This window comes from Astatotilapia calliptera, chromosome 7 (assembly GCF_900246225.1).
Source record: "Astatotilapia calliptera chromosome 7, fAstCal1.2, whole genome shotgun sequence".
Lineage (NCBI taxonomy): Eukaryota > Metazoa > Chordata > Actinopteri > Cichliformes > Cichlidae > Astatotilapia > Astatotilapia calliptera.
Window position 1 is genome coordinate 5,860,846 of NC_039308.1, and position 25,809 is coordinate 5,886,654.

Genomic DNA, 25,809 nt, shown 5'->3' on the forward strand with positions numbered 1-25,809 from the left:
TTTTATCCACCTCTCGCGGAGACGATTACAGTAGTTAAATTTAGTGATATCTTTTAAAAGTGGTCTTACTTAATATACCAAATAACTGATGTTTTGTTCAATATTGTGGAGTTTAGACACATGAGGCTATTTGCAGCGGAAGGTCAAAATAACTCATTGTCTTTGGTTTCCTTACTTCCCTACTACTTTCAGCTGTGCTATATCATTGCAGACAGAATGTACCAGCCGCTTCTCACTATTTACTTCCAGAATACAGTCGTTCTATTATCTTTTTAAATAAGGGGTGAGGCTCAGCATGCCCTCCCACTCATCTCCACAACAACTGTCACATGATTTCACTTCCACAAACACGCGGTCATGTTGATTTTAGTAGGCAGTAAAACAGGAAATATTTAAGTTTGCCCTTCAAAATAAAATGCGATTCGGGGCTTCTGTCTTGAACAGTTTCAGGCTAAATACATTTGTCTTGAGCATATTTTCCTTTTGTACTGCACAGTAGCTTTAGTTATTTAAATAACAGTTATCCTGGTTATTGGCGGTATGATTTTAGATGGAAGTTCACAAATCCTGATTAAAGATGGGGATGCCACTTGTGAACAGAGTGCTTTAATATAAAATATCTGCTGACACCAAGGTCTTACACATGCATTCAGGGCTTCCTGTCTCACAATCTTCACATGCATCTTAATTTCTTTCCATCTAACACCATGCATGCGTGAGAGATCATTTGAAAAAGCAAACCGCCACAGGTGATGTTTTGTAAGTTAATCACCTTTTATTTTGAAGGCAGCATTTGTGATCTTCTACTCTTATGTTGCGGAAATTGACATTTCTGGACGGTCCCTGTTACGCCACTTACCACACCGTGTTTATTACCTGGGACGTTGAAGGGCGCGCAGTGGCTACCTTTCAGTGTGACATTCCTCTCCTCTCGTGGTCCTTAGCCGTGAGCATGACTCTGTGTCTGGGATGTCTGTCCGTTCTCGTGGCTCTTGCTTTATCAGTTTATGTTCTGCAAAAACTCTGCTTCCCATACTTTTGGAGAGATCTTCTTTTTCTGCAGAAAGTCGTCAGATACGGTGTGAAACTGGAGGTATTCAAGCTGACTTCCAGCGTGCGCACGGTCCTGGACAGGTTCCTCCAGCAGGTACAGCGCATCCCGGACAAACCGTTTGTAATCTACGACGGGAACGTCCACACCTACCGGGACATTGATCGGCGTAGCAATAGACTGGCAAATGTGTTCCTGGAGAAAGCCAACTTGAGGAAAGGAGACTGCGTTGCCTTGCTCATGAACAACGAGCCCGACTTTTTGTGCGTTTGGTTCGGGTTAGCGAAGGTCGGCTGCTCGGTTGCTTTCCTCAACACTAACATCAAGTCCAAGTCTCTGTTGCACTGCTTTAACTCCTGTGGAGCTAAAACTCTAATAGTTGGTTCAGGTAAAAGTCTCATTTCATTGAAGCGGTATACACCACAGTGGCTCTAGAAACAGTTTTATCTTCATGTACAGCACTCAACATTCTTTCTCGATATTTTAATATTGTGTATTGATAGTTTTCTCTATATATATTACGCAATATCTTTTATTTTTGTCTCAAATTTGTCCTTGCAATGTAGCACAGGAGCTTATTCTGCCAGTAAGCTTTGTGTGTGTTTCTATAATTAAGTTAATCCACTAGTAGGTACAAGTTCAAAATGATATATTAATGCTAAAATATCATTTCTATCGTCCATTAGTTTAAATGGTATTTTATTTACATTTTATTACTATTTATTATTATTATTTATTATTATATTTTACTTGCTTTCCTGAACAGGGAAAAAACGTTTTAGTGGTTGACTGTAATGCTTGACTAATTTCTGCAGACTGAAATTCGGGTCTAAAATGTGAATTTGTTGTTGTTTTAAACACGTTTTTGACATATTTCCAAAATATTTGTTTTCTTCTTATTAGGAGAAGTGATCTAATACGTTTGTTAAGCACTGTAGATTTACATAAGAAGCAAATTTACACAAATAAAGTAGCAGATATTTGCCAGTATAGAAACAAACAGGTATGCTGTCCACCAGGGTTTCTGCATCTTCAGAACCCAGGCTGGCTGTTACCAGTTTTACCACATTTTCCAGTTAGGTAAGGGTGGACACTGGGGACTGGGCAGTCTTGGCTATCTTCTCCTGACTGGCTATACCACCAGCCACAAGTAACCTGGTACCCTCCACCAGAGCTTTGTCTGTCTTTACAATGTATTCCCTGTAAAAACGTACTGAAATCAAAAACAGTCACAGGAAAAGTCATTATATGATATAGTTTATGCAAAAATATAATTATTGTTATTGTTCATGAATTTTACATTTCATTTATATACTTGCATTTCTGAACATAAAAATAGCACCTGAAGTTATGGTTGATTCATTTCTGACTACTCAAATTTTGGTATAAAAACATGAATTCAGTTTCAAGTTTGGACAAATTTGTAAAATATTTGTTTCCTTTTCTTTGTTTTTACGACAGGCGAGCTAATGAATTTGTTAAGCAGTGTAAAACACGTGAGGATTTCACCTCTCAAGTACTGCGAATAATGTTTCATATTAGGCCTCTTTAAAGTTTAATTGGCCAAGTAATGAAGCCGCAACACTAAAGTGCGGATTTATTAATGGCAGATATACGTTTTAAAACGTGCATGCAGTTTTGGTGTAATTGTAACTTTTCCCAGTTCTGATAGTCAGGCACATCTTTGACAACTTTCATGTTCTGAACTGCAGGTATCAAACCTGGCTTACTTTCACTTATGGATGTCATGATTAATTAACTTTTCCCTTAAGTAGCCTTAAGTGAAAATCATATGTACTTAATGCTACTTATGCATATTACTTGACTCAGTGTACTTAGTTACTTCCCTGAACTCACAAGTGAACCAACACCTGTGAGTAACACATGAATAATAGATGACAAAATAAAATTTGATGAACTTAATAGCTCCTCATTAAAATCTTGTAACTTGCTGATCCCTTGTAAGATTTTTATAAGTTTGTGTAATGTTAGCTGCAATTTAAATATAGATCATTCCACAAATCCACAAATCTGCTTTGGGATGGAATTTATTCAGAAATTCAATGGATGGATCAAAAAAATTGGTGATAAGCAAATATATGTTTAATACAAATTAAGTTTCACTGAAAGTTTCCTGTTTGTACATTTAATTGGATTAACCATGTCGTAATCATGTGACAGAGTGACAGATTGCTCAACCAGACAAACATGATGTTGTCAGAAATGCTGTCCTCACTACAACCGTGGTTAGTTTTTAGAGTTTACACACCCCAGTTTTTCAAGTTTTTTATTGAAAATCGTGCAGTTTAATGCCTCATTGGATTCTGAAATGAAAGCAAAATACAAATAAGTAGTTGGAGTTAAAAAATAAATCAGAGAATCAATTTATATCAATTTATATACCAAAATGTATTCTAAACCTTTGACACATCAAAGTAGCCACCTTGTGGCAGCTTTAACAGCTGAGCACACCCTTGGCAATCTTTCTACAATCTCAGCATGTTTGTAGCAACACACCACTTTCTGCTGTAAAGTACTGTTCAGCTGATGCTCACTCGGGTATGGTACCACACAGTGGGTGCCAATGCTGCTTTTATACAGACAGAGGGGGTTGTTAGTAATCCAGCAGCACCAGCTTTCAAGGCTTGATCAACCTCCATTGCCGTAGAACAGCTTTAAATTGTGAACCCAGACTTTTTTTTGCTAGGCCCCGCCTTTGTTTTTACAGTAAAATCTTCTTATTGGAAGCATATTTGCCGATGCTTCACCTTCTGCTTTGCATTTCTGTGGGAGCCCCGTCAAAAACCTGTCTATTATGCGAGCAGTGTCCAAGGATTCCTGTTTCTTTCTTTCTTTCTTTAAATTCATGACACGTAGTGTATAGGTTAAAAAAACAAAACAAATTACCAACTTTCTCTTATGCTGAAGAAATGGCTGCTATGCTAACATAATTACAAATTATGTTTGCAATTATTAGAAATATTGTTTTGCTTCTACTATTTCTATAATTCTGTCTTCTGAATAATGGAATACATAGACAGCTTCACTGTGAAGAAACCATTACATGTGTGACTTAAGTCCTTTCCGTTCAGGTACCTGACAAAAACTTCCTGCAGGAATTTTAAGGTCAGTCATACAGAAAGATATTTGCAAACACTGATGCAGTTCCATTTTCACCTACAGTCACTACTTGCACTGTAGGTAAAAAAAAAAAAAAGGCACATAATGATCCATAAACTACAATTAAACGTTTTATTCTGTGAGATTAAGTGTCATGGTATATAATTGGCTTCCTGTTTGCAAGATGCTTCTATGTCTCACTGAGAAAACACATTTGTACATGTACATTTGCAATCAAACCTTCCTAAACCTAAATTTTCAGTTTTAGGATCAATTTAGTTTACAGGAGTAAGCAAAGTCAAGGTAACCTTTTATGATATAAGTGTCTCTATGTCTTAGACTTAGTGGAAGACCTGGATGGCATCCTAAACAGTCTGCTGTCGGACAACATCCAGGTGTGGGCAATGAGGAGCTGGACCAAACACACGGAGGTGCACTCTCTGCTGGATAAGCTTGAATCTGCATCTGAGAAGCCTGTACCAGCAGCACTGCATGCTGCCACTTCTCTCAAAACTCCTACACTCTACATCTTTACGTCAGGAACAACTGGTGAGTGTATATATATATGGTTAGAGATTGACAAGGTACAACACAAATGCTACAGCAAGGGGGAGCCAGGACGACAGGTCATTGGGGGGGGGGGGGGGGGGGGGGGGGGGGTGTATCGTCACCCGCATCCGAGATTGGGTACCAAGCCCCAAGCGCGCTGGAAGAAGGATCATTGAGTGCGAGAGGAAATGACCTGAGAGATGGGATCATGGCGAAGCTTGACACCTGGATCCTCCGTAGCTACGGGCAATACCTGCTGCAACCATTACCGAGGCTAACCATCTGATGTACACTACAGCAGTGAGATTCTTGACTACAAGTTGAACAGCCATGAGAAGCAGTACCCTACCTGGAGAAGGAGACTAGAGACCAAGATTAAAGTAGCACGGAGGGAGGTTAGCTAACTATCGAATCTTCAGAAGAAGGTGCCTAAGAAGCAAGCTGTCCATACCAGAGGCTTTGGAAACTGCCAAGCAAAAACTCACAGCCTTGGCCTGCCACTTGAAGAGGTACACCAGGCAGGAGAATAAACCAGCTGTTCTCCACGGCACCAGCCAAGGTGCGCTCTCATTGGCAGAGCAATATGAGAAGAGCAGCACCAAGGCTGAAGACAGTGTAATACTGGAAGAGCATATGGGATAAGGACGCAACCCATAACGGCAATGCTTACTGGTTAGTCGGTCTCAGAGCAGACCACAGCAACCTCCCTGAACAGGGTCCAGTAAGATGAACAGGCACATGGCTCAATACATGAGTGGGGCACAGAAAGGAATTAGCAAGAGTACCAGAGGCCCAAAACCCCAGCTACTGGTAGACCAAACAGTCAGCCAAGACTGCCAGAGTGAATGGAGCAATCCTCTACATGGATGACATTAAGCTGTGTGCCAAGAGTAAATGAGACATCGGTTCACTGATCCACACCACCAGGATATACAGCAACGACATTGGAATGTCATTCAGACTGGAGAAGTGTAGTTAGATGATAACAAAGAGAGGGACAGTAGTCCGAACTGAGGGGGATCACACTACCAGAAGGCAACATTACAGAAATTGATCAAAATGGGAGACGGCCCCTAGGTTGGCCGAGAATGACCGAGCTAAGATCCCGTGGGACTTCCAGATACAGACGGACAAAATGGTGGTCAAGAAGCAGAAGAAGACGGCCGTAGTGATAGACGTAGGAATACCGAATGACAGCAACATCAGGAATAAGGAACATGAGAAGCTTAAGAAATACCAAGGGCTTAGAGAAGAGCTCGAGTGTGTAAAGGGTGAAGGTAACAGTGGTCCCAGGGATAATCGGAGCACTAGGTGCAGTGACCCCCAATTATTAATTAATGAGTGGTGCTTATTTATATGTTGGGACAAATTGTACCAGTTGTCCATTGTTTTGTTTTTTTTTCTTTTTTCTTTTTTTCTCTTCTCGCCTGTCCCATTTGGTTCTTTAGCCATCAGAATTGTTGTCTGAAGACCAACAAGGATACCCAATGGATTTACTTTGCCAAATGGATCATCGTGGCATTGCCGTATTGGTCCATTTGGTCGATCTTTGTTTTTATTATTTATTATATTTTATTTTCAGATGTTACAGACGGGACAGACATGAGTGAGAGATAGGAAAGGGAGAAAGAAAGAGGAAGGAAAGGAAAAACAGAAGGGGAGAGGGACAGTGAGAAAGGGTGGGAGAAAAAAAAATAAAAATCTCCTGGATCACCTGTTGAGAGAAGAATAGAAAACAAGCAAAAAAAGACAAAAAATAATAATAAAGCAACATACTAAACACAACACCATCGCATTAATCTAGCTAAGTGTAAACAGCAGTAAATACTAAATATTCAATGTTGTTGTGCAGCACGCAGGACAGATGTGCTTCGAAGTAGCAGCCAAGAAAGGTGTAATTTGGGTCTACGAGCAGTGAACACCCGTGTGCATACCTGTGTGGATCAGCGCGCTTGTATTCCAAAGGTTTCTCCATGTAACGATCTGCTAGGGAGTGTGGGGGGGCCACAGCCCCGTCCTCCAGGGTGTGAAGCAGGTATGGAGGAGATCAAAACTCCAGACATCCAGAGGCCCCCAGAACACAAGAGACCAAGGAAGACCAACAGAGGGGCAGCCGCGCCACTGTTCCAGTAAGAGCTGAGGAGAGTCCCAGATGAGGGCTCACTCAGCAGCCGCGGAGCAGAAGCCAGGGGGGGTTGCAGTGACGCGCCCGTGAGCTCCGCCGGCCGCCAGCTGTGCCTGAGTGACCGAGCCCCAGGCCGAGAGGCCGGGGGCACCCCACCCCCGAAGGGGCCCGAGCGAGCCCCAGGCTCCAGGCCCCGATAAGCGGCCGCCAAGGAGTGAGCCGGTGTGTACCTGGACGCCCATCCCCGGACACAAAGAACCACCAACGCACCGACACCTGAGGGAGTCCGCCACCGGCAGGGGAAGTGGTGGTAGGTGGAGATAGGCCTCCAAACCTTGGAGGGCCTGAGGTGTCCCCAGAGAGGTGGCGTCTGATACCCAACCTGACATATAGACACAGACATACAGGCACACACAGACACAAACATCCATTCCCCCCCTCATGCTCTCATATGCACTCACTCCACACTCAACCAACGTGGAGACAGACATAAAGAGACGCTGTACACACGATCACACTCCCCAAGCGTACTCTACAAACCGGGTCTAGGTACCCTTGCCCCTGGAGGGGGGAACTGCACCCAGACCCAGGTGGTGTTACCCTTTTCCCTGCGGTGGGGAGAGGCAGACCACCCCGACTCCGTAGCAGCAGGGAGGCCCCACACTCCAGACCGCAGTCGGACGGCCAACTCCACCTAGCCCTCCCGCTCCAGCAGGCCGCAGAGAATGGGGGTGGGAGAAGACTCCAAACCTCCCTCCACCCGCTCATTGTAGTGTTGATGCATGTGTGTTCTAAGGTGCATTTAAAACCCAGGAGGGCATGGAGCTACCTGCCAAGGAGCAGCAGGTAAGCGCATAGTCCCTCCTGATAGCCCTCAATGTCTAAGTGTATTTAAAATTGAGAGGTGGGCAACGATGCCAGGGGTGAGGTGTACACCCTGATGGTACTTTGGACTCCGTGTATCGTGCCCACCCCCAAGATCCTATATGTATGTGTAATGAGAGTGTGAATAATGTGAATGTCTAAGTTGTGGGATAAAATTGAGGCAGAGGCAACCAGAAGGGGACAGAGGGGGGGTAGCCTCCTCTGCACCCTGGTGACATACCCCTACTCCAAGGCCCTGCATGTGTGGGTGGTTGTGGTGGAGCGGGAAGAGGGAGGCAGCTGGAGATGGGGAGGGAAGGAAGGGAGGGGCAGGTAACCCCTCCCTGGGGTCAGCTCCCCCGCTGACCCCAGTAGGCACTCCCACACTCCGCGACCCGCCAGGGAAAGGGGGCCCAGGCCCATCCAGACCGGGGCCCAGTGCAGCAGCGCCTCCCGGCCCCACAGAGCCCGGGACAGTCCACCCAACCCCACCACAGAGAAAACTGCACCCACCCCACCATCCACTCATCTTCCAGACTACATAAGACAGTAAACGCCCAGGCTGAGATCTTCCTCCACCTCTCCTGTATCTCCCCCTCCTGAAGAGAGGAAAGCTCCTGCAAGATGTGACCATCTCCCCCACCAGTTGAAGAGCCCCCCAGGTGGTTCGACGCACCGGCGGCACCCTGCTCCAGGGCCGGGCCCCCATGCACCCACCCGCCCACAACCCCGGCAACACACCAACCAGGATCCAAGCCCCCGAGGCCCGGCCCGGGCCCCAGCCCAGAGACGGAGCGCCCCCAGAACCTCACGCCCATCCCGGACCCACCCAGGGCCAGCCAGGCTACCAGGTCAGTAACCCACGTCCGTCAGCACAGACCCTCCCCTAGCCCCGCTGCACGCAGCCGCGAGGAAACAGTCACCTGAGAGCCAACAGAGCCCCCAACCGGACATGACCGCTACCCCGGGTTGAGCCCCCCAAGGAAGATGCCTCCGGGGAACCCCCCGACGCCCTAAGCCTGTCCCTACCCCCACACCAATCACAACAGTGAAGGCAGGACCAAACTATGACCCCCCACCCCCACTAGGTGATGGAGCTGATAAAAGGAGTCCAGAGCAATTGATCTGATGTGGTGGCAGAGGCTGTATCAAGACTAATGTAATCTAATAGATAATTTCTATATTGGTTAGAATTAAGATTATTTTTATTTTTCCAGTTCATGAGGACTGTTTTCTTGGCTATGCATAGGGCAGTGAAAACCATATGGGCGATATTCTTTTCTGAAGTGACATTATCTAAGCTGCCCAACAAACACACTAAGGGGGAAGTTGGAATGTTACATTTCAGACACTTTGATAAGTCTTCACATATCTCGCGCCAAAACTTTTGCACTGGTGGACAGAACCAAAGAGCGTGGATATAATTGTCTGGTGTATTGCCTTGACAGTGTGAGCAGTTGTTGGAAGATGTAAAGCCCATCTTGAACATCCGATGACCTGTATAGTGCACTCTATGTAGTATTTTGTATTGTATTAATTGCAGACTGGGATTTTTAATTAATTTAAAGGTTTTTAAGCAAATCTGAGACCAGAAGTTTTGGTCTAAGCTGACTGATAAATCTGCTTCCCACTTTGCAATAGGAAGGGATATTGATTCATCTAATTTAGAAAGTGTTCTGTATATTTTAGATAATAATTTGGGGGATTTAAGAGTAAGAAAATGTGCCGCACTTAGTGGTGTTTGTAATTCAACTTGACTGAGGTTAAATTTCTTTTTTACTATGGATTTAATTTGTTGATATTCTAAAAATCTTGTCTTGTTGATCCCATATTGTGCAACTAGTCTGTCAAATGGAATAAATTCTGTTCCCTCTAATATATGTTCTAAGTATTTAATTCCTTCACAACTCCATTCTGGGAAATTAATCATATTATTGTTTTGTAATATGTCAGGGTTATTCCAGATAGGTGTACGTTTGCATGGGATTAATGAAGACTCCGTTATTTTTAGAAACTCCCACCATGCTGTCAGAGAAAAGCTGATGTTGATACTTTTAAAGCATTCATGTCTTTTGATGTTTGAGCTAATAAATGGTAGGTCTGAAATCTCTAGATCCTTGCATAGTGCCTGTTCAACATCTAGCCAGGGCTCAACTAAGAAGGTATGTTTTAACCATTCTGAGATGAACTGAAGCCTGTTGGCTAAGAAGTATTGGTGTTGTCCATTGTTTTCGATAAAATTACTCTTGAAGAGTGGATGTTCTATTTTATGCAGTCTGTAAAGTGTAATGTTACTCTATCTGATATACTCTTGTTATATAGCTGTGCAAGTGGTTTATAAGCAGGGTGGTTTGAGGGTTTGAGAAGCAAACTGATGAAAGTGTGATGACCAGTTCAGTACTCACAAAGAATATTATATTATATTATTAAAAAAGCGCTTCATGTGTTGGTGTCGAGCATTGTGGATGAGATCAGAAGCAGTTGCCTAGAAAAGAGAGCCTAAAATCTCAAGCCTGTATTTGGGCAGGATGGTTGTGTCGGTTGGGGGAGCATGAAGGTGATAAAATTCTGTTTTCATTTTTAATACAGTTTAAATTACTCATTCATACATTCTACAGTATTTGACATGGAAACTGTATTTGTGATTTACATGATCTAAAGTTGCACAACAAGTTAGTGAAAACATTGAAATGTTTGGAGCAAGAAAGCCGGTGCACACCACACACCAGACTCATTATTCCATCATCCCATGTGTGAAGGATAGTCAGGGGAACATAATAATTTGGGGATATCCATATACTGATGTTTAAAAGAGATTGGCTTATTGGAATGGCTGAGTCAGAGTTATGATCTTAACATAAATGTGATACTGAAGAATAAACTGCTGCTTGTGTTTAAATTAGGCCAGAAATACTGGTGAACTGAAAAGATTTTGAAGGACAAATGATCCTAATTTCCTTGTCATTGCTCAAACTGCCTGATGGATGTTTTTACTAGTTACTAAGTTTAACATTAATTTACTTTTACCAGCCTGCACTATGAAAGGTTACACAGTTTGCTTAATAAAGTACAACTATCTATGTATAGTTTTGTCATATTGTGTTTTTCTTTGTCACATGAACACAGAAACTGGTTCAACACAGGGTTTGTCCCATCTATACAGTGGGGACAATGATTTCTATCCCTTAAGCCATAAAAGTTGAGGTATTGCTGCCACCCTGGCGGGACACGCAGGTGGCATGGACACCCGAGTTTGTGAGTGCCATAACTCGAGAACTAGGCAATGTAGGATTTTCAACTTGACGGCATAGATGCATTTACTTACTCAGACAGTTCAAATCTCAGAAACCTCGACTTCAAGGTCAGAGGTAGGGATGGGCTTTTAAAACAGGGACAGCACAGAGTGGGAAAGGTTGAAAGGTTGGTGACTGGCATTATTGCATCTATGGTATACCCTCCTCTTTCATTATTGGACCGAGAGCTTCGCATCCGAAAAAGGTGTTCACTTCATTTATGCAGAATTCAAGCTTGAATTGTTCTTCAGATGGCCGCTTATTCAATCAAAAGCATGCTATTTGCTATTTTGTAAATGTAGCGTCCCAAATATAACGTTATGCGGTTATTTCCCCACAGGTCTTCCTAAGGCTGCAGTGATCTCTCACCTCCAGAGCCTGAAGGCAGCAGCAGGTTTTTGGGCATTTGGGGCAACTGAAGATGATGTAATTTATGTCACCTTGCCACTCTATCACAGCGCAGCATCCCTGATTGGTGTAGGTGGAACTATAGAGCTAGGTAGGTCTACAAATATCTCTGCATTGCTAATCCCTTCACGATTAGGGTCTGACAGTATAGCTATACTTGCTGTAGTAAGTATAGCTGTGAGAAAAAAAAGATATGGTAATCGATGGTAATTTTGCATGTGAACTTTTTGCACAGGTTAAGATGTTTCCATGCAAATATTAGTAAATGAGCCCTATTGACATTATTGTTTAAGGATGTAAGCAAGATTTATCTTGGACTGTTTTATAATTCAAGATGATAAGATTACACAGAGACGTGTTCTTATGACACCCAGCAACTTGCTTTTGCTGCTTTTATGATTTAAGTTCCATGCTTCAGAGAGTTGGTTCTATTGGCATTGAATATTGAATATTGGCTGTTTTTCAGAGCTGCAGACATTGTCTACTCAGCACAATGTAACTACCAAACCTCTTTGAAGATCTCATGTTTCACTTTAACAAGCAGCTTTATTTTATGCTGCAAGATTCTCAGATGGGAATATTATTGTTGTTAAGTACACTGAAAACTGTTTCTGCAGTTTGAACATAAAAGTAATCTCGTATGTTTTTGAATTCATCAGTCGGTTCATTCTCTTCTGCTTATGGAGTAATTTCGAGGAGTTTTTGTTTGTTGTTTCATAGTATTGATGATTAACTGCTTTGCGGATCTGTTCCATCTATGCCAAAGTTAGTGATGCTGAATCCTTCACATTCTGAGATCAACATCTTGACAAGTTCTGAAAACAATCCTTGGTAAAGCTAATGCCCTGATAGTTAATATGCACATATCCTGATCAAAATCAATGCCATGCAGACTAAGCATTGGGTTAGATCCCATATGTCTAAGATTTTTAGGGCCAAGTACAAATGACCTCAGTGTTATCTGAATTTAAAAGAAGGAAATTATAGGGCAAAATCTGATCTGGTTTTTCTGTTATTGAGTGGAATCAGTGGTTTGCACCATTTGCAAACTTTCTTAAAAATCAATTATGATGGGGTCTGTTGATTGTAGACTTTTATACTGAAGTCCTCAAAAGTGTTATTGGGTTGGCTAGATGTTGCGAAGGCTGGGTTTTTTTTGTTGTTGTGTTTGTTTTTGGGTTTTTTTCTAACCAAGGAAAGAATTGACAGTGATATCTGATTTTTGGGGGGTAAGGGTTGGGCCTATAGCCAATCCAAAAATCAGGTTAGTATATCCTTAATCTTGATGGCATTACCTTGGCCTCTAGTACCAACCTTCAGAGGGTCCAAAATGCTATGAGAATACTAACAGGGACTAGAAATAGAACTTTAATGTCTCTTACGTTAGCTTCTCTTAGCCGCCTCCATGTTAAATCCAATCAAGAACGATCACGAACTCTGTTATTTTAAAAACCTCATAGTATCATATTATACCCACTGAGCACTTGACTGTCATGATGTAGGCTTTCTTGTGGATAGTACAATGGAATGCAGAGACTTCAGCTCTCAGGCAGCTCCCAGTTTGCATGTCACTACTGCATTATGTTTTGTACTTGTCTTTCTGTGGGCCAGTATAATAAAACAGAGCTTAACAGATGTATTAAAAAGAGGAATCATTCTAATTTCATCCCATAACAGTGTTATTAACTGCATTGTTGTCTATTCTACCATAGGTGCAACCTTAGTCTTGAAGAAGAAGTTCTCAGCCTCTCAGTTCTGGAATGACTGCAGAAAACATGATGTTACTATTTTCCAGTATATTGGTGAACTCTGCAGGTACCTCTGCAACCAGACAAAGGTAACCTGTTGCTGGCTGGACCCACTCACTACCCTAAATTAGTTTATTCTTGTTACATTATGGTGTAAAACCATCGTCATTTGAAATTCAAACTTTTTAACAGCTCTAGATAATATAAGTAGATCAGGGCAGGACAGATGTTGTGTCAGATGCATTCTCACTCCTGGCAATATGTTTGGCTTTGGCGTGGGGTGACATACAGAAAGTGCATGCAACAATCACTTGCTCTTCTCACCTAGGCTCAGCTGGAAATGACACAGACATTTTTTTCTGTTAATATCTCATCACAATTTTCATCCGTCTAAATATGTTACTAAACCATGAGGTTAGAAAAGGGTCCAGATAATCTGCATATAGTAATGGTTGACAGAGCAAAGGGACTAAATAAGGAGAAGCAGACAAAATTATAGATGTACCTAAAATGTTCTGTTAGATGTTCTTATAATATTACTATGTTATTGTTAGAGTTTATGTCAATAAGTATTTTTCTTTTATTATTTTTAATGGAAGTTGTCATTGTAACTGCTCCACTGAGTCATTCAAGTAATACTGTTCACAACTGTGACAGAAAAATAAGCAGGACCATTGTTTACTGTTCCTGCCCTCCTTACATCATGTAGAAATGCACGCACACACAGTGTCAGGGCCAAGCTCATCCATTCATGAATTCAAAGTCCTCTTTGTCCATGTTCTGTGTCATTTGGCTGTGTGGGTGAAAGGTTGGCCGCCACTGTCCTCATCAGTGATTGGTAAATGAAACGTACACAAGACACAAGAACCTTTTCACAAAATATGTGCTGACAAGGATGGATACTAATTACTCAATGTCCTGTTCTGCACTTTGATTATGCAAAGCAAATACCACCAGCTAAGCAAATACCATAGATGTCATCATATCGCACTGGATATTTGGCTCCAAATTCCATAGAGACTAGGACTTTAGACTAGGACCAGTTAGCTAACTGTAGCTAGTCTACAAAGGATATCCCTATTTGTATATCCTCTTTATACAATTCTTAATTATTTATGGCGGTCATATTTGTGACACTTATACTGTGTTTCTACACAGTGTAAATTATAAACCTTGCAACATGCCCTAGAAATGCACATTCTAACTAAGGAGGACAAAGTTAATAGATATAGTCCCCTAAAACATGAGTACCTGGAACATATGCACCATCATTATTAGACCATTATCTACAGCTGCTTTCAGTACCATTGAAATGCATTTAGTCTTTTTCTTCAATTGAGCTTTCTGAGTTAACCTCAGTAATTACTTCCTCCTTAAAAAATATGTAGGACTGCTTTCTTCCATTTGTGCAATATCTCTACAATTAGAAATATCCTGTCTCAGAGTGGCTGGAAAAACTAGTTCATGGATTTATTACTTCTAGGCTGGACTATTGTAATTCATTATTATTAGGTTGTCCTAAAAACTCCCTGAAAAACCTTTAGTTAATCCAAAATGCTGCAGCAAGAGTACTGACAGAGACTAGAACGAGAGAGCATATTTCTCCTGTATTGGTTTCCCTTCATATATCAATAATCAGGCCCCGTCTTATCTTAATGACCTTATAGTACCACATCACCCTATTAGAGCACTTCACTCTCACACTGCGGGCTTGTTGTTCCTCGAGTATTTAAAAGTAGAATGGGAGGGGGAACCTTGAGATTTCAGGCCCCTCTTCTGTGGAACCAGCTTCCAGTTTGGATTCAGGAGACAGACACTATCTCTACTTTTAAAATTAGGCTTAAAACATTCCTTCTTGCTAAAGCATGTAGTTAGGGCTGGATCAGGTGATCCTGAATCCTCCCTTAGTTATGCTGCAATAGGTGTCGGCTGCTGGGAGATTCCCTGGGCAGATGGGCAGATGGCTGCCCCTCCCCAGAATCTGGTTCTCCCTGAGGTTTCTTCCTGTTAAAAGGGTGTTTTTCCTTCCCACTGTTGTTGTGATTTGGCGCTGTATAAATAAAATGAAATAAACTGAACATGCACTTAAACATTTCTTTAAAACACATTACATAACATAGCCTTTTCCTATTTATATGCCACCCTGTCAGTGTAATAATCAGAGACATTTATTAAGTGGAAATTATTTCCCACTTAACAGTTTTTTAAATAAATGATTTCGTAATACTTTTCAGAAATCTTGTGCTGATGTATTTGTATTTTTCTCTCCATCAGACAGAGCTTGATAAAGTTCATAAGGTGCGGATGGGAGTGGGAAATGGGCTGCATCAGGATGTGTGGCAGGAGTTCCAAAGTCGCTTTGGGAAAATCAAAATGTGTGAAGTATATGGCTCCACTGAAGGAAATCTGTGTTTCATGAACCACATTGGCAAGATTGGATCAGTAGGCCGCTCCAACTTCTTTTACAGGGTAAGTGCATGGAAATAAGCTATTCCATGTGTGTGTGACCAAGCCTACACGCTACTCTCTAGTAAACGAGCACTACCTTGGTGTGTGCTTTCATAAGAGAAGGTAGACAAAAGTAAATGATTATAATAAATCATGTTATAATGTCAAGTAATTTGACATGTCAGTAGAACTGCACAGATTCACTTCACCATCATAACAAAATAATTTCTTTATAAGGAATGCTCATTAAGGGAAGCTGCATTTCTAATGACATCAAGCTCTTAAATAAGTCTAAAGTCTTACTTGCTGGTCTTAAAACACTGAAACATCAAATAAAATGATTAAAAACATTTTTGTTTAATACAAGACTAAAGACAGATTCTGCTTTGGAATTTGTCCACAATTCTTGTGTAAAACATGTGAGTTTTATTATTCATGTTATTATTGTCATAGTAACTATTGCATGTAGTGCCCTAAGTTGAACCTCAGTAAATCTAATTTTTTGTGTTGTTAAGCCTCAAGGCAAATATGAAATTAAATATAAATATTACAAATATAAAATGAATTACTGCATCAACGAGCAATGGCTCGAGGAGGTAAAAACTGACGATTCCAGGTTGCTTTGATATGCCAGTGACCAGACGAAAGGGCTGAGAGGTGAAGGATTTGAGTCGAATAAACGGAGTGCGATGAGACATACTCCACAACCAGGCTAGTGGAGTATGGGAGAGACCGATGGAGACTAACCTACTAAGGAGAATGGAGTGAGAGATGGTGTCAAAAGCAGCACTCAGATCGAGGAGAATAAGAATGGAAAGTAAACTGTAGTCAGCTGCCATAAGAAGATCACTGGTTATTTTTATAAGCGCTGTTTCAGTGCTATAGGAGGGGCGAAAACCAGACTGGAACTGTTCATACAGATTATTATTAGTTAAGTATGAGTGGAGTTGTGTGGCAACTATCTTCTCAAGAATTTTTGAGAGGAATGGTAGATTGGAAATAAGACAAAAATTATCAAAGTTATTGGGATCTAGACTTTGCTTTGTTTTGCTTTGTTTTGCGTTTTGTTTTTGTTTTCAATATTGGGGCGATGGCAGCAACTTTGAAGGAAGCAGGAACAGTTCCAGTAGTAAGTGAAGAATAAATGATAGCAGATATGAGGGGAAGCAAAGAGGGTAAACAGGCCTTGACCAGGTTTTGACTTACAGATGAGTTCTGAAATATCAGTGACAGAGGGAAGTTGGAAAGCAGAAAAAGAGTGTGATGGGAGTGGAAATGCAAAGGAAGCGCTACGTGGAACAAACCAGGTCTTGGATGAGCAGGTAAAAATCTGGTGACCTGAAAGAAGAGTTGAACAGTGAAAACGGTGTCTTGGTTGAATCATCATTTGCACAGACCATGGTGGAGTAATAAGCAGATATTGTTTGATTAATACACTCTTTATAATACAAAACATGATTATTAAACATTTCCTTATGAATAGTAAGACCAGTTTTCTTATTATAGAGGCGTTCAAGCCGTCGGCCTTTTGCTTTCAGAAGCCTGAGTTCAGCTGTAAACTCTCTCAGCAGGGTGCTGACTGAGGGAATGATACAGGTTTGGTTTAGAGTGTGGCAACAGAGTTTAGAATATTATTGAGACTAGAGTTATAATAGGAAACCAAGTCCTCTTGGGTGAGCAGGTTATGAAAATGCAAATAAGTAGAGAAAGCAAAAGAAAGGGTGTCAGGATGGGTTTTCTTAAAATTCTGAAAAGAAATGGTACAAGGGTTCTTGGGCATAGAAAAGGTTATTTTGACATTGAAAGAAAGATCTTGCAATAGATTACCGTGATACCTCCACCACGGCCGGACTCACGAGGCTGGCAGGTGTAAACAAACCCAGGAGTGGAGTTGTTGAGCTGCGAAAAGTCATTGGGCTGTTGCCACGTCTCAGTCAAACAGAAAAAGTCAAACTTATGGTCTGTGAGGAGATTCTGGACGAAATGTCCCTTTTTCGTAAGCGAGCGGATGTTGACATTTCTTAACAATGTTCTTCACATAACCCTGTTGCTTTACTACACTTCTGCCCATCCATGAATACAGTTGGGTCTATTATTTGTTGGGCAAAGATCATTTTAATAATATTGCCTTTCTAAACCACTGCAGATGGATTTTAAAGCAAACAGTCAATACGGGATTAATGTTCAGACAGCTTTCATTCAAGGAGTTTTACAGAAGTACTGCATTAACTTTTTAGGAGTCACAGCCATTTACATACATTTTCAGAGGTTCAAAAATGTAGATAATGGGCTCACAGGTAGTTTCATCAGCCCCATCTACAGTTGGAGCTATGTAAGTAAAACTAAATTGAACTGAATGCCCACCACCCCTGGCACAGTTGATGGTCATTTTTAACAGCTCACTGAATCAATTGCCACTATTATTCCAGTGCAAAATGTCAGTCTAAATCTAAAGTGCATGATGGTATAATTATTTCTGTGATTAAGAAAAGCAGCTTTGCACCATCTAACTCAAGAACTCTTGAAAAGATACATTTTCAAGGTCTGAAAGTCCTCTCTCAAGGCCTGATGAAACCAAGATGAACTTAACAAATTGAGAGGAACATAAAAGTACGGGCATGGAGAGAACTCCTTCATGATCTTTAACATACTGGATTACCCATGACTGCCGCTAGTATTTACTGATTCAGTTCAGCTTTATTTACAAAGTCATATTATAAAGGAAAGACTACAATAATAAAGAGAAAAACCCAACAATCAAACAACCGCCTTTGTGCAAGTAGTTTAGAACCTGCTCAGGTTCAGATTCAAAACTGATTGGACAGCACTTCACAGTGCTAATAAATAATGACCAACACTGTATTGCAAAGGTAGCCCAAGGATATATTTAGGATATGGGATATTATTCAGTGTCAAGTCTGTCGCATCATCTCAACCCAGTAGAATACACAGCACCCTCATCAAGGTGATATTACACAAACTAAAAACTTGTCATACATTGAATATGTCATACATGTAATACTAATGTCAGATTATTAAACAACTTCTTACATAGTTATACATGTACTGTAAGTCTGTTGTGACTGTGGAGAAGAATGAGTAGTGAAGTTGCTTTACTGTGGCTTTGGTAGGTATTAATGCTGGCTGTTGTTAATCAGTGGACTTACATAAGAGTGGATCCATGTATTTGGCTCTAATCTCTGACTTCAGCTATTCTTAGATGTGTCCAGGTGACTTTTCATTTGACCCACAATGTTATAAAAGAAGTTGTAAAAGTGAAGTTATAAAACATATGGTTAAAAGTAGTGTCAGTTCTGTAACATGCAGTTAAAATGTATTGTTTAGATTTCTTTTGTTGGTCTACAATTATGAAAACGTTATGGAATAATGAGTGTCTATTAATATAAAGTGTATTAGATTGGACCTTCTTTATACATTTTATAACTGCCCTAATTACATTCAGTTTCTAGATCACTAAAATGCGAATTACCTTGACCATTGATCAAGGCCATGAGTACCATTCACAGAAGGTTGGGGAATGGCTGCAATCACAGCATTGTAAGATGTTGAAAGATGACTCCCGCTTCCATTCAGAGATTGAGAGATGGTCTTTCCCTTTTCATCTGTCCCCGCTCAAACCAGCTTCCCTCCCTGTCCCATGTGTATATCCTCATCGTTGTAAGAGTACACTGTAGGTGTAGATGGACTGTAGAGTCCTGGCCTGACGAGTTGTCTCTTTTGTGTTGTTGGCACTAACAACTATGCTACATTAAAAGTGACTTAAATCCCCTTTCTTAACTATTCTGGTGCTCAATTTCAGCTTTAGTTTGTCATCTTGATTATACCTAAAAACATAAATGCACTGAGTTGTTGGCGTGTGATTGGCTGATTAGATAAGCACTTTGAGTTCTCAGGTGGGATAGAAAAGCACTATCCTAGGAACTTGTCCATTTAACATACTGTATGTGTGTTAATAAGCAGCTGAACAGATGTATCTAATAAAGTGGCTGTATTATGAGTATATATAAAAGGCAAATAACCATATTTGTTTTTTTATTAATTTAATATACTTTGAAAAATATAAGTCTTGAAAGTAAGTCTTTGTAGGTGGCATAGATGTCCATCTGATCACATAACTTGTCAATCAAATGTCTTGTATTAAACAAAAACAAAGACTCATGTACTTTTAGACCCATCTATAAAAGTAAATATTCTATTGAAATTATTAATAGTACCTTCAGTTATTTGTCTAAAAGTGGGGAGTAGTTTACATATTTATGTATCATACCTGTTCTGTGCAAAGCCTGAAGCCACTTTTTATTAGTGAGAAACTAGGACAAACAAGATAGCGCTAGAAAACACAAACCTTAAGGCTAATTAATACAGAGAACAAATGCAAAAGCAGAATATGAAAATCTGTTCATTCCAATTCAATACATTTAGATACATTTAGATACATTTGAGGTCAATTCAATAGTCAGTCATCATTTTCTGTTGCATCCTCACCCTCCCTGACACACACACACACACACACACACACACACACACACACACACAGAGCAGCTTACATTTGCTCAGTAAATATTAAACCTTTTGATGTGATATTCTTGAGTTTAGACATTTAAAAACATGATTGAGGTCTTGAAGTGATTCAGAGTATGTGAGCTTTGTTATTTATTCTGAATTCTTCTGACCATAAATCTGCTTTTCTTATATCAGTCATTTTGTTTCTAATGTTTATTTAATAGATACTCAAAATGTTTTACACGCATTTTAATTTGTCCTAAAACATTCCGTATTATCATTCTCCTTAATCTTTCGGCTGAGCATGTACGTCATCATGCTTTGCTGGCATTTTTCATATTTAGCAATGTACTGTTTGTGTTTTTCCCATGAAATGCAGATTAAATGTGACACTTCTGCATTGTTGTGTGATTCAGCTTTCAACAGTTCTGCACTTTGGCTTTCAGGAAAATTGTGTTTTAGCAGCTTCAACAATTTTCCCAAATATTTCAACAATTCAGCTCAAGTCATTCAGCTTTTAGCAATTTACACTGCCTTTTCTTTAGTAAATGCATTCTCTAGTTTCTTTATATTTTGCTAGGAAAATGCTAAATGTGTCCAGCTGTCAACTGAAACATATACAAACATGTAAATACAATGTACAAAGCAAAGCAGAGTTTTTACAATTCTAATGGACCTGAAGGTCAATATTCGACATCAACACTATTGTTCGTCAACACATCTGAAATCTCTTAGGCAAGCTTTCTTGAAATTTCTTTTAATAGTTTTCAAATTTTCAGCTAATTACTCTTGAGGATGTGTAAGTGTAGACACAACACTGGTTGTTATATGTTAGTCTGGCTCCTTAAAAACAACATATGAAGAAACAAGGGTTTATTCATACAGTTTTCATAGTTTCATTGTATCTAGTTTTCCATATTGTTTATAATTTGTATGTGAGCATTTCCTCTGTAGTTGTGAAAATCATTGGGCTAAATTGTAAGAACCAATCCATTAATTATTTAGCATTTAGTTTCATTACCTATTGGTTAACAAAAGCTTGACTGACTGACTGACTTTTGTCATTCCTTCTATACACCAACACTGTACATTACAACAAAAATACCTGCCTGGCTCTGAATACAGCAGGAAAGGTACAAGCTGCAGAATCTTGCTGTTCTGGTACGAATGCTGCAGAACCTCTTCCGAGATGTCAGGAGAGAGAACAGACCATGTTGGGGATGAGAGGGTTTCTGTAGGATTTTGTTTGCTCTGGTCAGATAGCGTTTCTGCAGAATGTCCTGGATGGGGGAAAGTGAACACACATTGATCTTCTCTGCTGTCCCCACCCTCTCTACAGATTTCCAGTTTGTGGCACTGCGAGCTCCCAAGCAAACAGATATGCACATAGAAAGTGTTAAGGATAGGAGAGGGTGGGTGAGCTCTCCTCAACCGCTGCAAAGAAGTGCAGGCGATGCAGAACTGTCTTAGGAAGAGCTCTGATCTGCATCACTGAGTGTCTGTTTTCTGTACTTCCAGGAACTTGGTGCTACAGACCATTTCCACTGTTGCACTATTGTTTAGAAGTGGTGTGTGCTGGCTTTACATATTAATGCAAATGTATATGTTTAAATGCCCTTAAAGACATTTAGCATTAAGCAGATCTGTGGGCTAATTAGCTATTCTTATTGAAACTAGCACATTTTAATGTCTACAGTGAGTTAATGCCATCTGCTAAGATGTAGAAATTATGTATAAAGTTTTTTTTGTTTTGTTTTTTTGACAGTGACTACAAAAGGTATTGATTTTTTTTTTCAGGACTTTAAAGCTGCTTAGATACTTCTCTCAATCCACATGGTGTTCCAATCCTCATAGTTGATTACTCTGTTCATCAGTTACCCACCATAACACTATTTCCTTTTGACATTTTGTGTAGCTCCTGTTTAAGTATGATTTGGTGAAGTATGACATTGTGAAAGATGAACCAGTGAAAGATCAGTATGGTTTCTGCCGGCGAGTGGACAAGGGTAAGGTTGGAATACAAATTCATTTCTTATTCTTCCCTTTTAAACTTGAACGTTTTGAACAAGTATTTGTATTGATTTTGAACTTCTGTTATTCTTAGGTGAGATGGGGCTTTTACTTTCCAAGGTCAGCGCTATTAGCCCATTCTTTGGCTACGCTGGAAGCAAGGAACTGACTGAAAAGAAGCTGATGAGAAATGTGTTTGTCAAGGGTGATGCCTACTTTAACACAGGCGATCTCATGGCGGAAGACCATGAGGGCTTCATTTTCTTTAGAGACCGAGTCGGAGACACATTCAGGTACTTAGATAAGATGTTTACGATGTTCTTAGATTTGATTTGCATACATTTTCTATATAGACTTCTATGTAGCCTCTGGTAAAAGACCTGAGCTTGAAGGATCAAGACCATATGCTCTTGATCCTTCAAGCTCATGTCCTTCGAGCTCGGGTCTTCTACCAGAGGCCTGGGAGCTTGAGGGTCCTGTACAGTATCTTTGTTGCTTCTACGACTACGCTCTTCTGGACAGAGATCTTGGATGTTGGTCCTGGGATCTGTTGAAGCCACTTGCCCAGCTTAGGCTTCATTGCCATAAGTGCTCTGATTGCCACAGTGGCCTTTACGCTCCACCTCTTCTTGAGTTTCTCTCTCAGCCCTTGACACTTCTTGCGCCTCTCGAAAGTGTAGTTAGCTTATTACTCTGTATAGCTACATCTATCACTACAGCCATCTTCCTCCACCGTTTCAATATTGGTTAGTCATCATCAGTTTGTCTGTCTGGAAGTCCCACAGGATCTTAGCTCAGTCATTCTGAATGGGGGCATGTCCCATTTAGCCTTGGGAGTTACTAGGCGCAGATGTTCCTGTGTATTATGCAAGCCACCTGGTTATGGCATTCCATGTATGCCCTGTCTGCTAGCATCTTGCACCCTGCTGTTAGGTGCTAGATTGTGGCATCAGTGGCATCTTTGCAAAGCTTGCAACTGCAGTCTTCCCGGGTGTGGTAGACCCCAGCCTGTATGGATCGTGTGCTCAGAGCTTGTTCCTGCGCTGCCACGATTAGTGTCTTTCAGTCCCGCTTTGTCCAGCCACTGGTAGGATTTCTGGATGTCAGCCACTTGGTCTATCTGATGATGTCCTCGAACAGGACAGTCCGGCCTTCAGTTAGCCAGATGCTCAGTGACTGCAGTCAGTAGATCAGCTGCTGCTTTCAGTGATGGTCGCAGCAGGGACTGTTGGATGCTGCATGCACATCTTCTAGTAGACCTTCGAAGGGTTCTTCACATAGTTCTGGTATTTGGCCACTAGGGGTTCAGTTTTCCAGCTTAGCCATGATCCTATTGCTCAGGTCAGCTGTTCTTACACTCAGTGCCTTCAACACACCAGGTGTACTTTTGGGCTTGGTGCCCAATCGTGAGTACTACAGCCAAAAGAAATGTCCTGGCTCCCTCTTCCCATAGCATTTGTGTCGTACCTCATCATTGTCCAGTTGTGATACCAGTTGCTTCTGAATGTCGGAACACTGAGCTACCAGTTGTTTTGCCGTCAGTCTAGATGTTGGGTATTGAGGATTCCATAGGTCCCACATCCTCTTCATGTAACCACTTTTGCTGGGGTTACTTGCATAGTAGCGTTCCAACAGCTTAGAAAAAAAGTGCTTGTGTGAATTAGTGAATGAGGTAAGTTGTGTAAAAAGCTTTGAGTGCTTAGAGTAGATAAGAGCTATATAAGAAGTCCATTTAACAGGCCCTGTTCTCATCCCTTGCTCACTTGTACCTGCTTTTTCCAGTAGCCCACTACTTATCTGTGTGTCCTGGTTCCTCAATTTGTGACACGGACCTTATCAATCCAGGTGACGTCTGAGCCACTATGGCTTTAGTTATCTCTCTCTCTTGCTTCTATGATGAGGTAGGCTTGGTTTTCTTGTTCACTCGTGAACTTGAACTCCTCTGCTTGGGGCAGTAACTTGTCATTGGCCAGTGTGGTCAGTCCACTTCTTTTCTAGTTAAGACTTGAAGGCAAGCTGTAGGTCATTTGATGAAGCCACCTGAACCACATTATGAGAAAAAAGCAGATGTGAGATCTTGAGAACAACAGAGTGTAAATCATCCACTATTTGGCTACCTTTAGCTTTTAAAAAAATATGAACAGAATCAGTGACAAGGCCCTGGCAACTCCTACGAAGCAAGGAAAAACAAGAGATCAGTTTACCCTTGGGAAAGACTTGCCAAAGGCCCACACTGAATAAGGATTAAACAAAAAATCAAAAAATTAAAAAGGACAGATGCCAGCAGTAACACAGGTTGTTACCATACGAGTGTAAAGCCTGGTCTGACACAGACTATGCTTCTACCAATTAATTTTTTCCCCCCCAATTTCAGGTGGAAGGGTGAAAATGTATCCACGACAGAGGTGACAGAGATTCTTGGGCTGGTAGATTTTATCCAAGAAGTCAACGTGTATGGAGTGCAAGTACCAGGTATCATGTCGCCATGCTTAATTATTAATGCAGTTACTAAGACTGTGAGAACTTGCAGTATAGATGTTTTCTTTTTTTAAATATCCACAATATCTACTTCGCCAAGTGCTACATTTTTGCTGTCCTTAGCCAATTAAACACAAGCAGGATGTCCATGTGGCATCAGTGAAAAACAGTATCCCTTAACATTGATCCATGTTGTTCACAGGACACGAGGGCAGAGGAGGAATGGCATCAATCATTGTAAGATCGGGCTTCATATTTGATGGAAAGAAGCTGTTTGAGCATGTAGTGAGGGATCTACCAGGATACGCTCGTCCACTTTTCATAAGGCTTCAGGTAAAATATGTTACTAAAATCAGTTTAAACATCCTGCTACTCTGAAGTAACTCAGATTGTTTTTTCCTCTCAGGAGGTCATGGAAACGACAAGTACCTTCAAACAGCAAAAGTTCCATCTGGTGCAGAGTGGTTTCAACCCCTCAAAAGTCGTTGATCCTCTCTATGTGTTGGACTACAAGCAAAAGAGCTACATTCCTCTGACAGACACGATCTACCAGAGCATCAGTGCTGGAGAGCACAAGCTATAGAACTCACAAGTATGAGTGTGACTATACAGTTTTAAATAGTGCACAAGAGTTTGAAAATGTTTAATGAATATTAAACATCTGACACATAATATGAACCTGAATGTGTTACTATGTTACAGCAATCCAATGACTAAGCCTAATGAAATACTTCAAATGGAAAACTAGAAAAGATCTTCAGATCTTTTGGATTTGATGACACTGTAGATATTAGTAGTAATAATAAATGCAATTTTGGAAGAATTCAGACAATAAATTATACCTTTTTACATCATTCTGTGTGTAATTCTGGTCAGATTTTTCCCCAATCATATCTCACTGTGCCTGCACCCTCTTTTTCATGGAACTCCTCAAATGGATTTTCTGTCAGAAAATGTATAAAATGACTACTGTCATTGTTTTGGAAGCACATTTTTTTTGATGGATAGGATTTTTAAGCTCACTGACAAATATACTAGATTTCCTCAGCTCTTGTTTTGCCAGTTGGTTGATTTTAGTTAGTGCTGTCAGCGTTAATCTTGTTAAAATGATGTTAACGCCATAACTGCATTAACTCAGCAAACCTCCGTTAACGAGTTACTGGCAGATGGCCCCGTGCATGGGGCTGGACA

The 25,809-nt window shown here is 40.8% G+C and overlaps 1 protein-coding gene across 1 annotated transcript; it reads left to right on the top strand.

The window, feature by feature from the left end:
* The first annotated feature begins 859 nt into the window (after positions 1-859).
* Positions 860-25,472, top strand: slc27a6 (solute carrier family 27 member 6). The gene is made up of 10 exons (XM_026172707.1): positions 860-1,439; positions 4,511-4,720; positions 11,343-11,501; positions 13,123-13,247; positions 15,433-15,627; positions 22,046-22,136; positions 22,235-22,433; positions 24,515-24,612; positions 24,821-24,951; positions 25,025-25,472. Exons 1-10 carry the CDS (start codon positions 953-955, stop codon positions 25,199-25,201), a joined length of 1,872 nt encoding a protein of 623 aa, XP_026028492.1. The 5' UTR covers positions 860-952; the 3' UTR covers positions 25,202-25,472.
* Positions 25,473-25,809: the final 337 nt, after the last annotated feature.

Bases quoted from the DNA above. Each gene is read 5' to 3' on its own strand.
- slc27a6 (XM_026172707.1), top strand. From the start codon at position 953: ATGACTCTGTGTCTGGGATGTCTGTCCGTTCTCGTGGCTCTTGCTTTA. The intron at 15,628-22,045 runs GTAAGTGCATGG...CATTTTGTGTAG, and splicing joins GCTCCAACTTCTTTTACAGG to CTCCTGTTTAAGTATGATTT. The intron at 22,434-24,514 runs GTACTTAGATAA...CCCCAATTTCAG, and splicing joins CGAGTCGGAGACACATTCAG to GTGGAAGGGTGAAAATGTAT.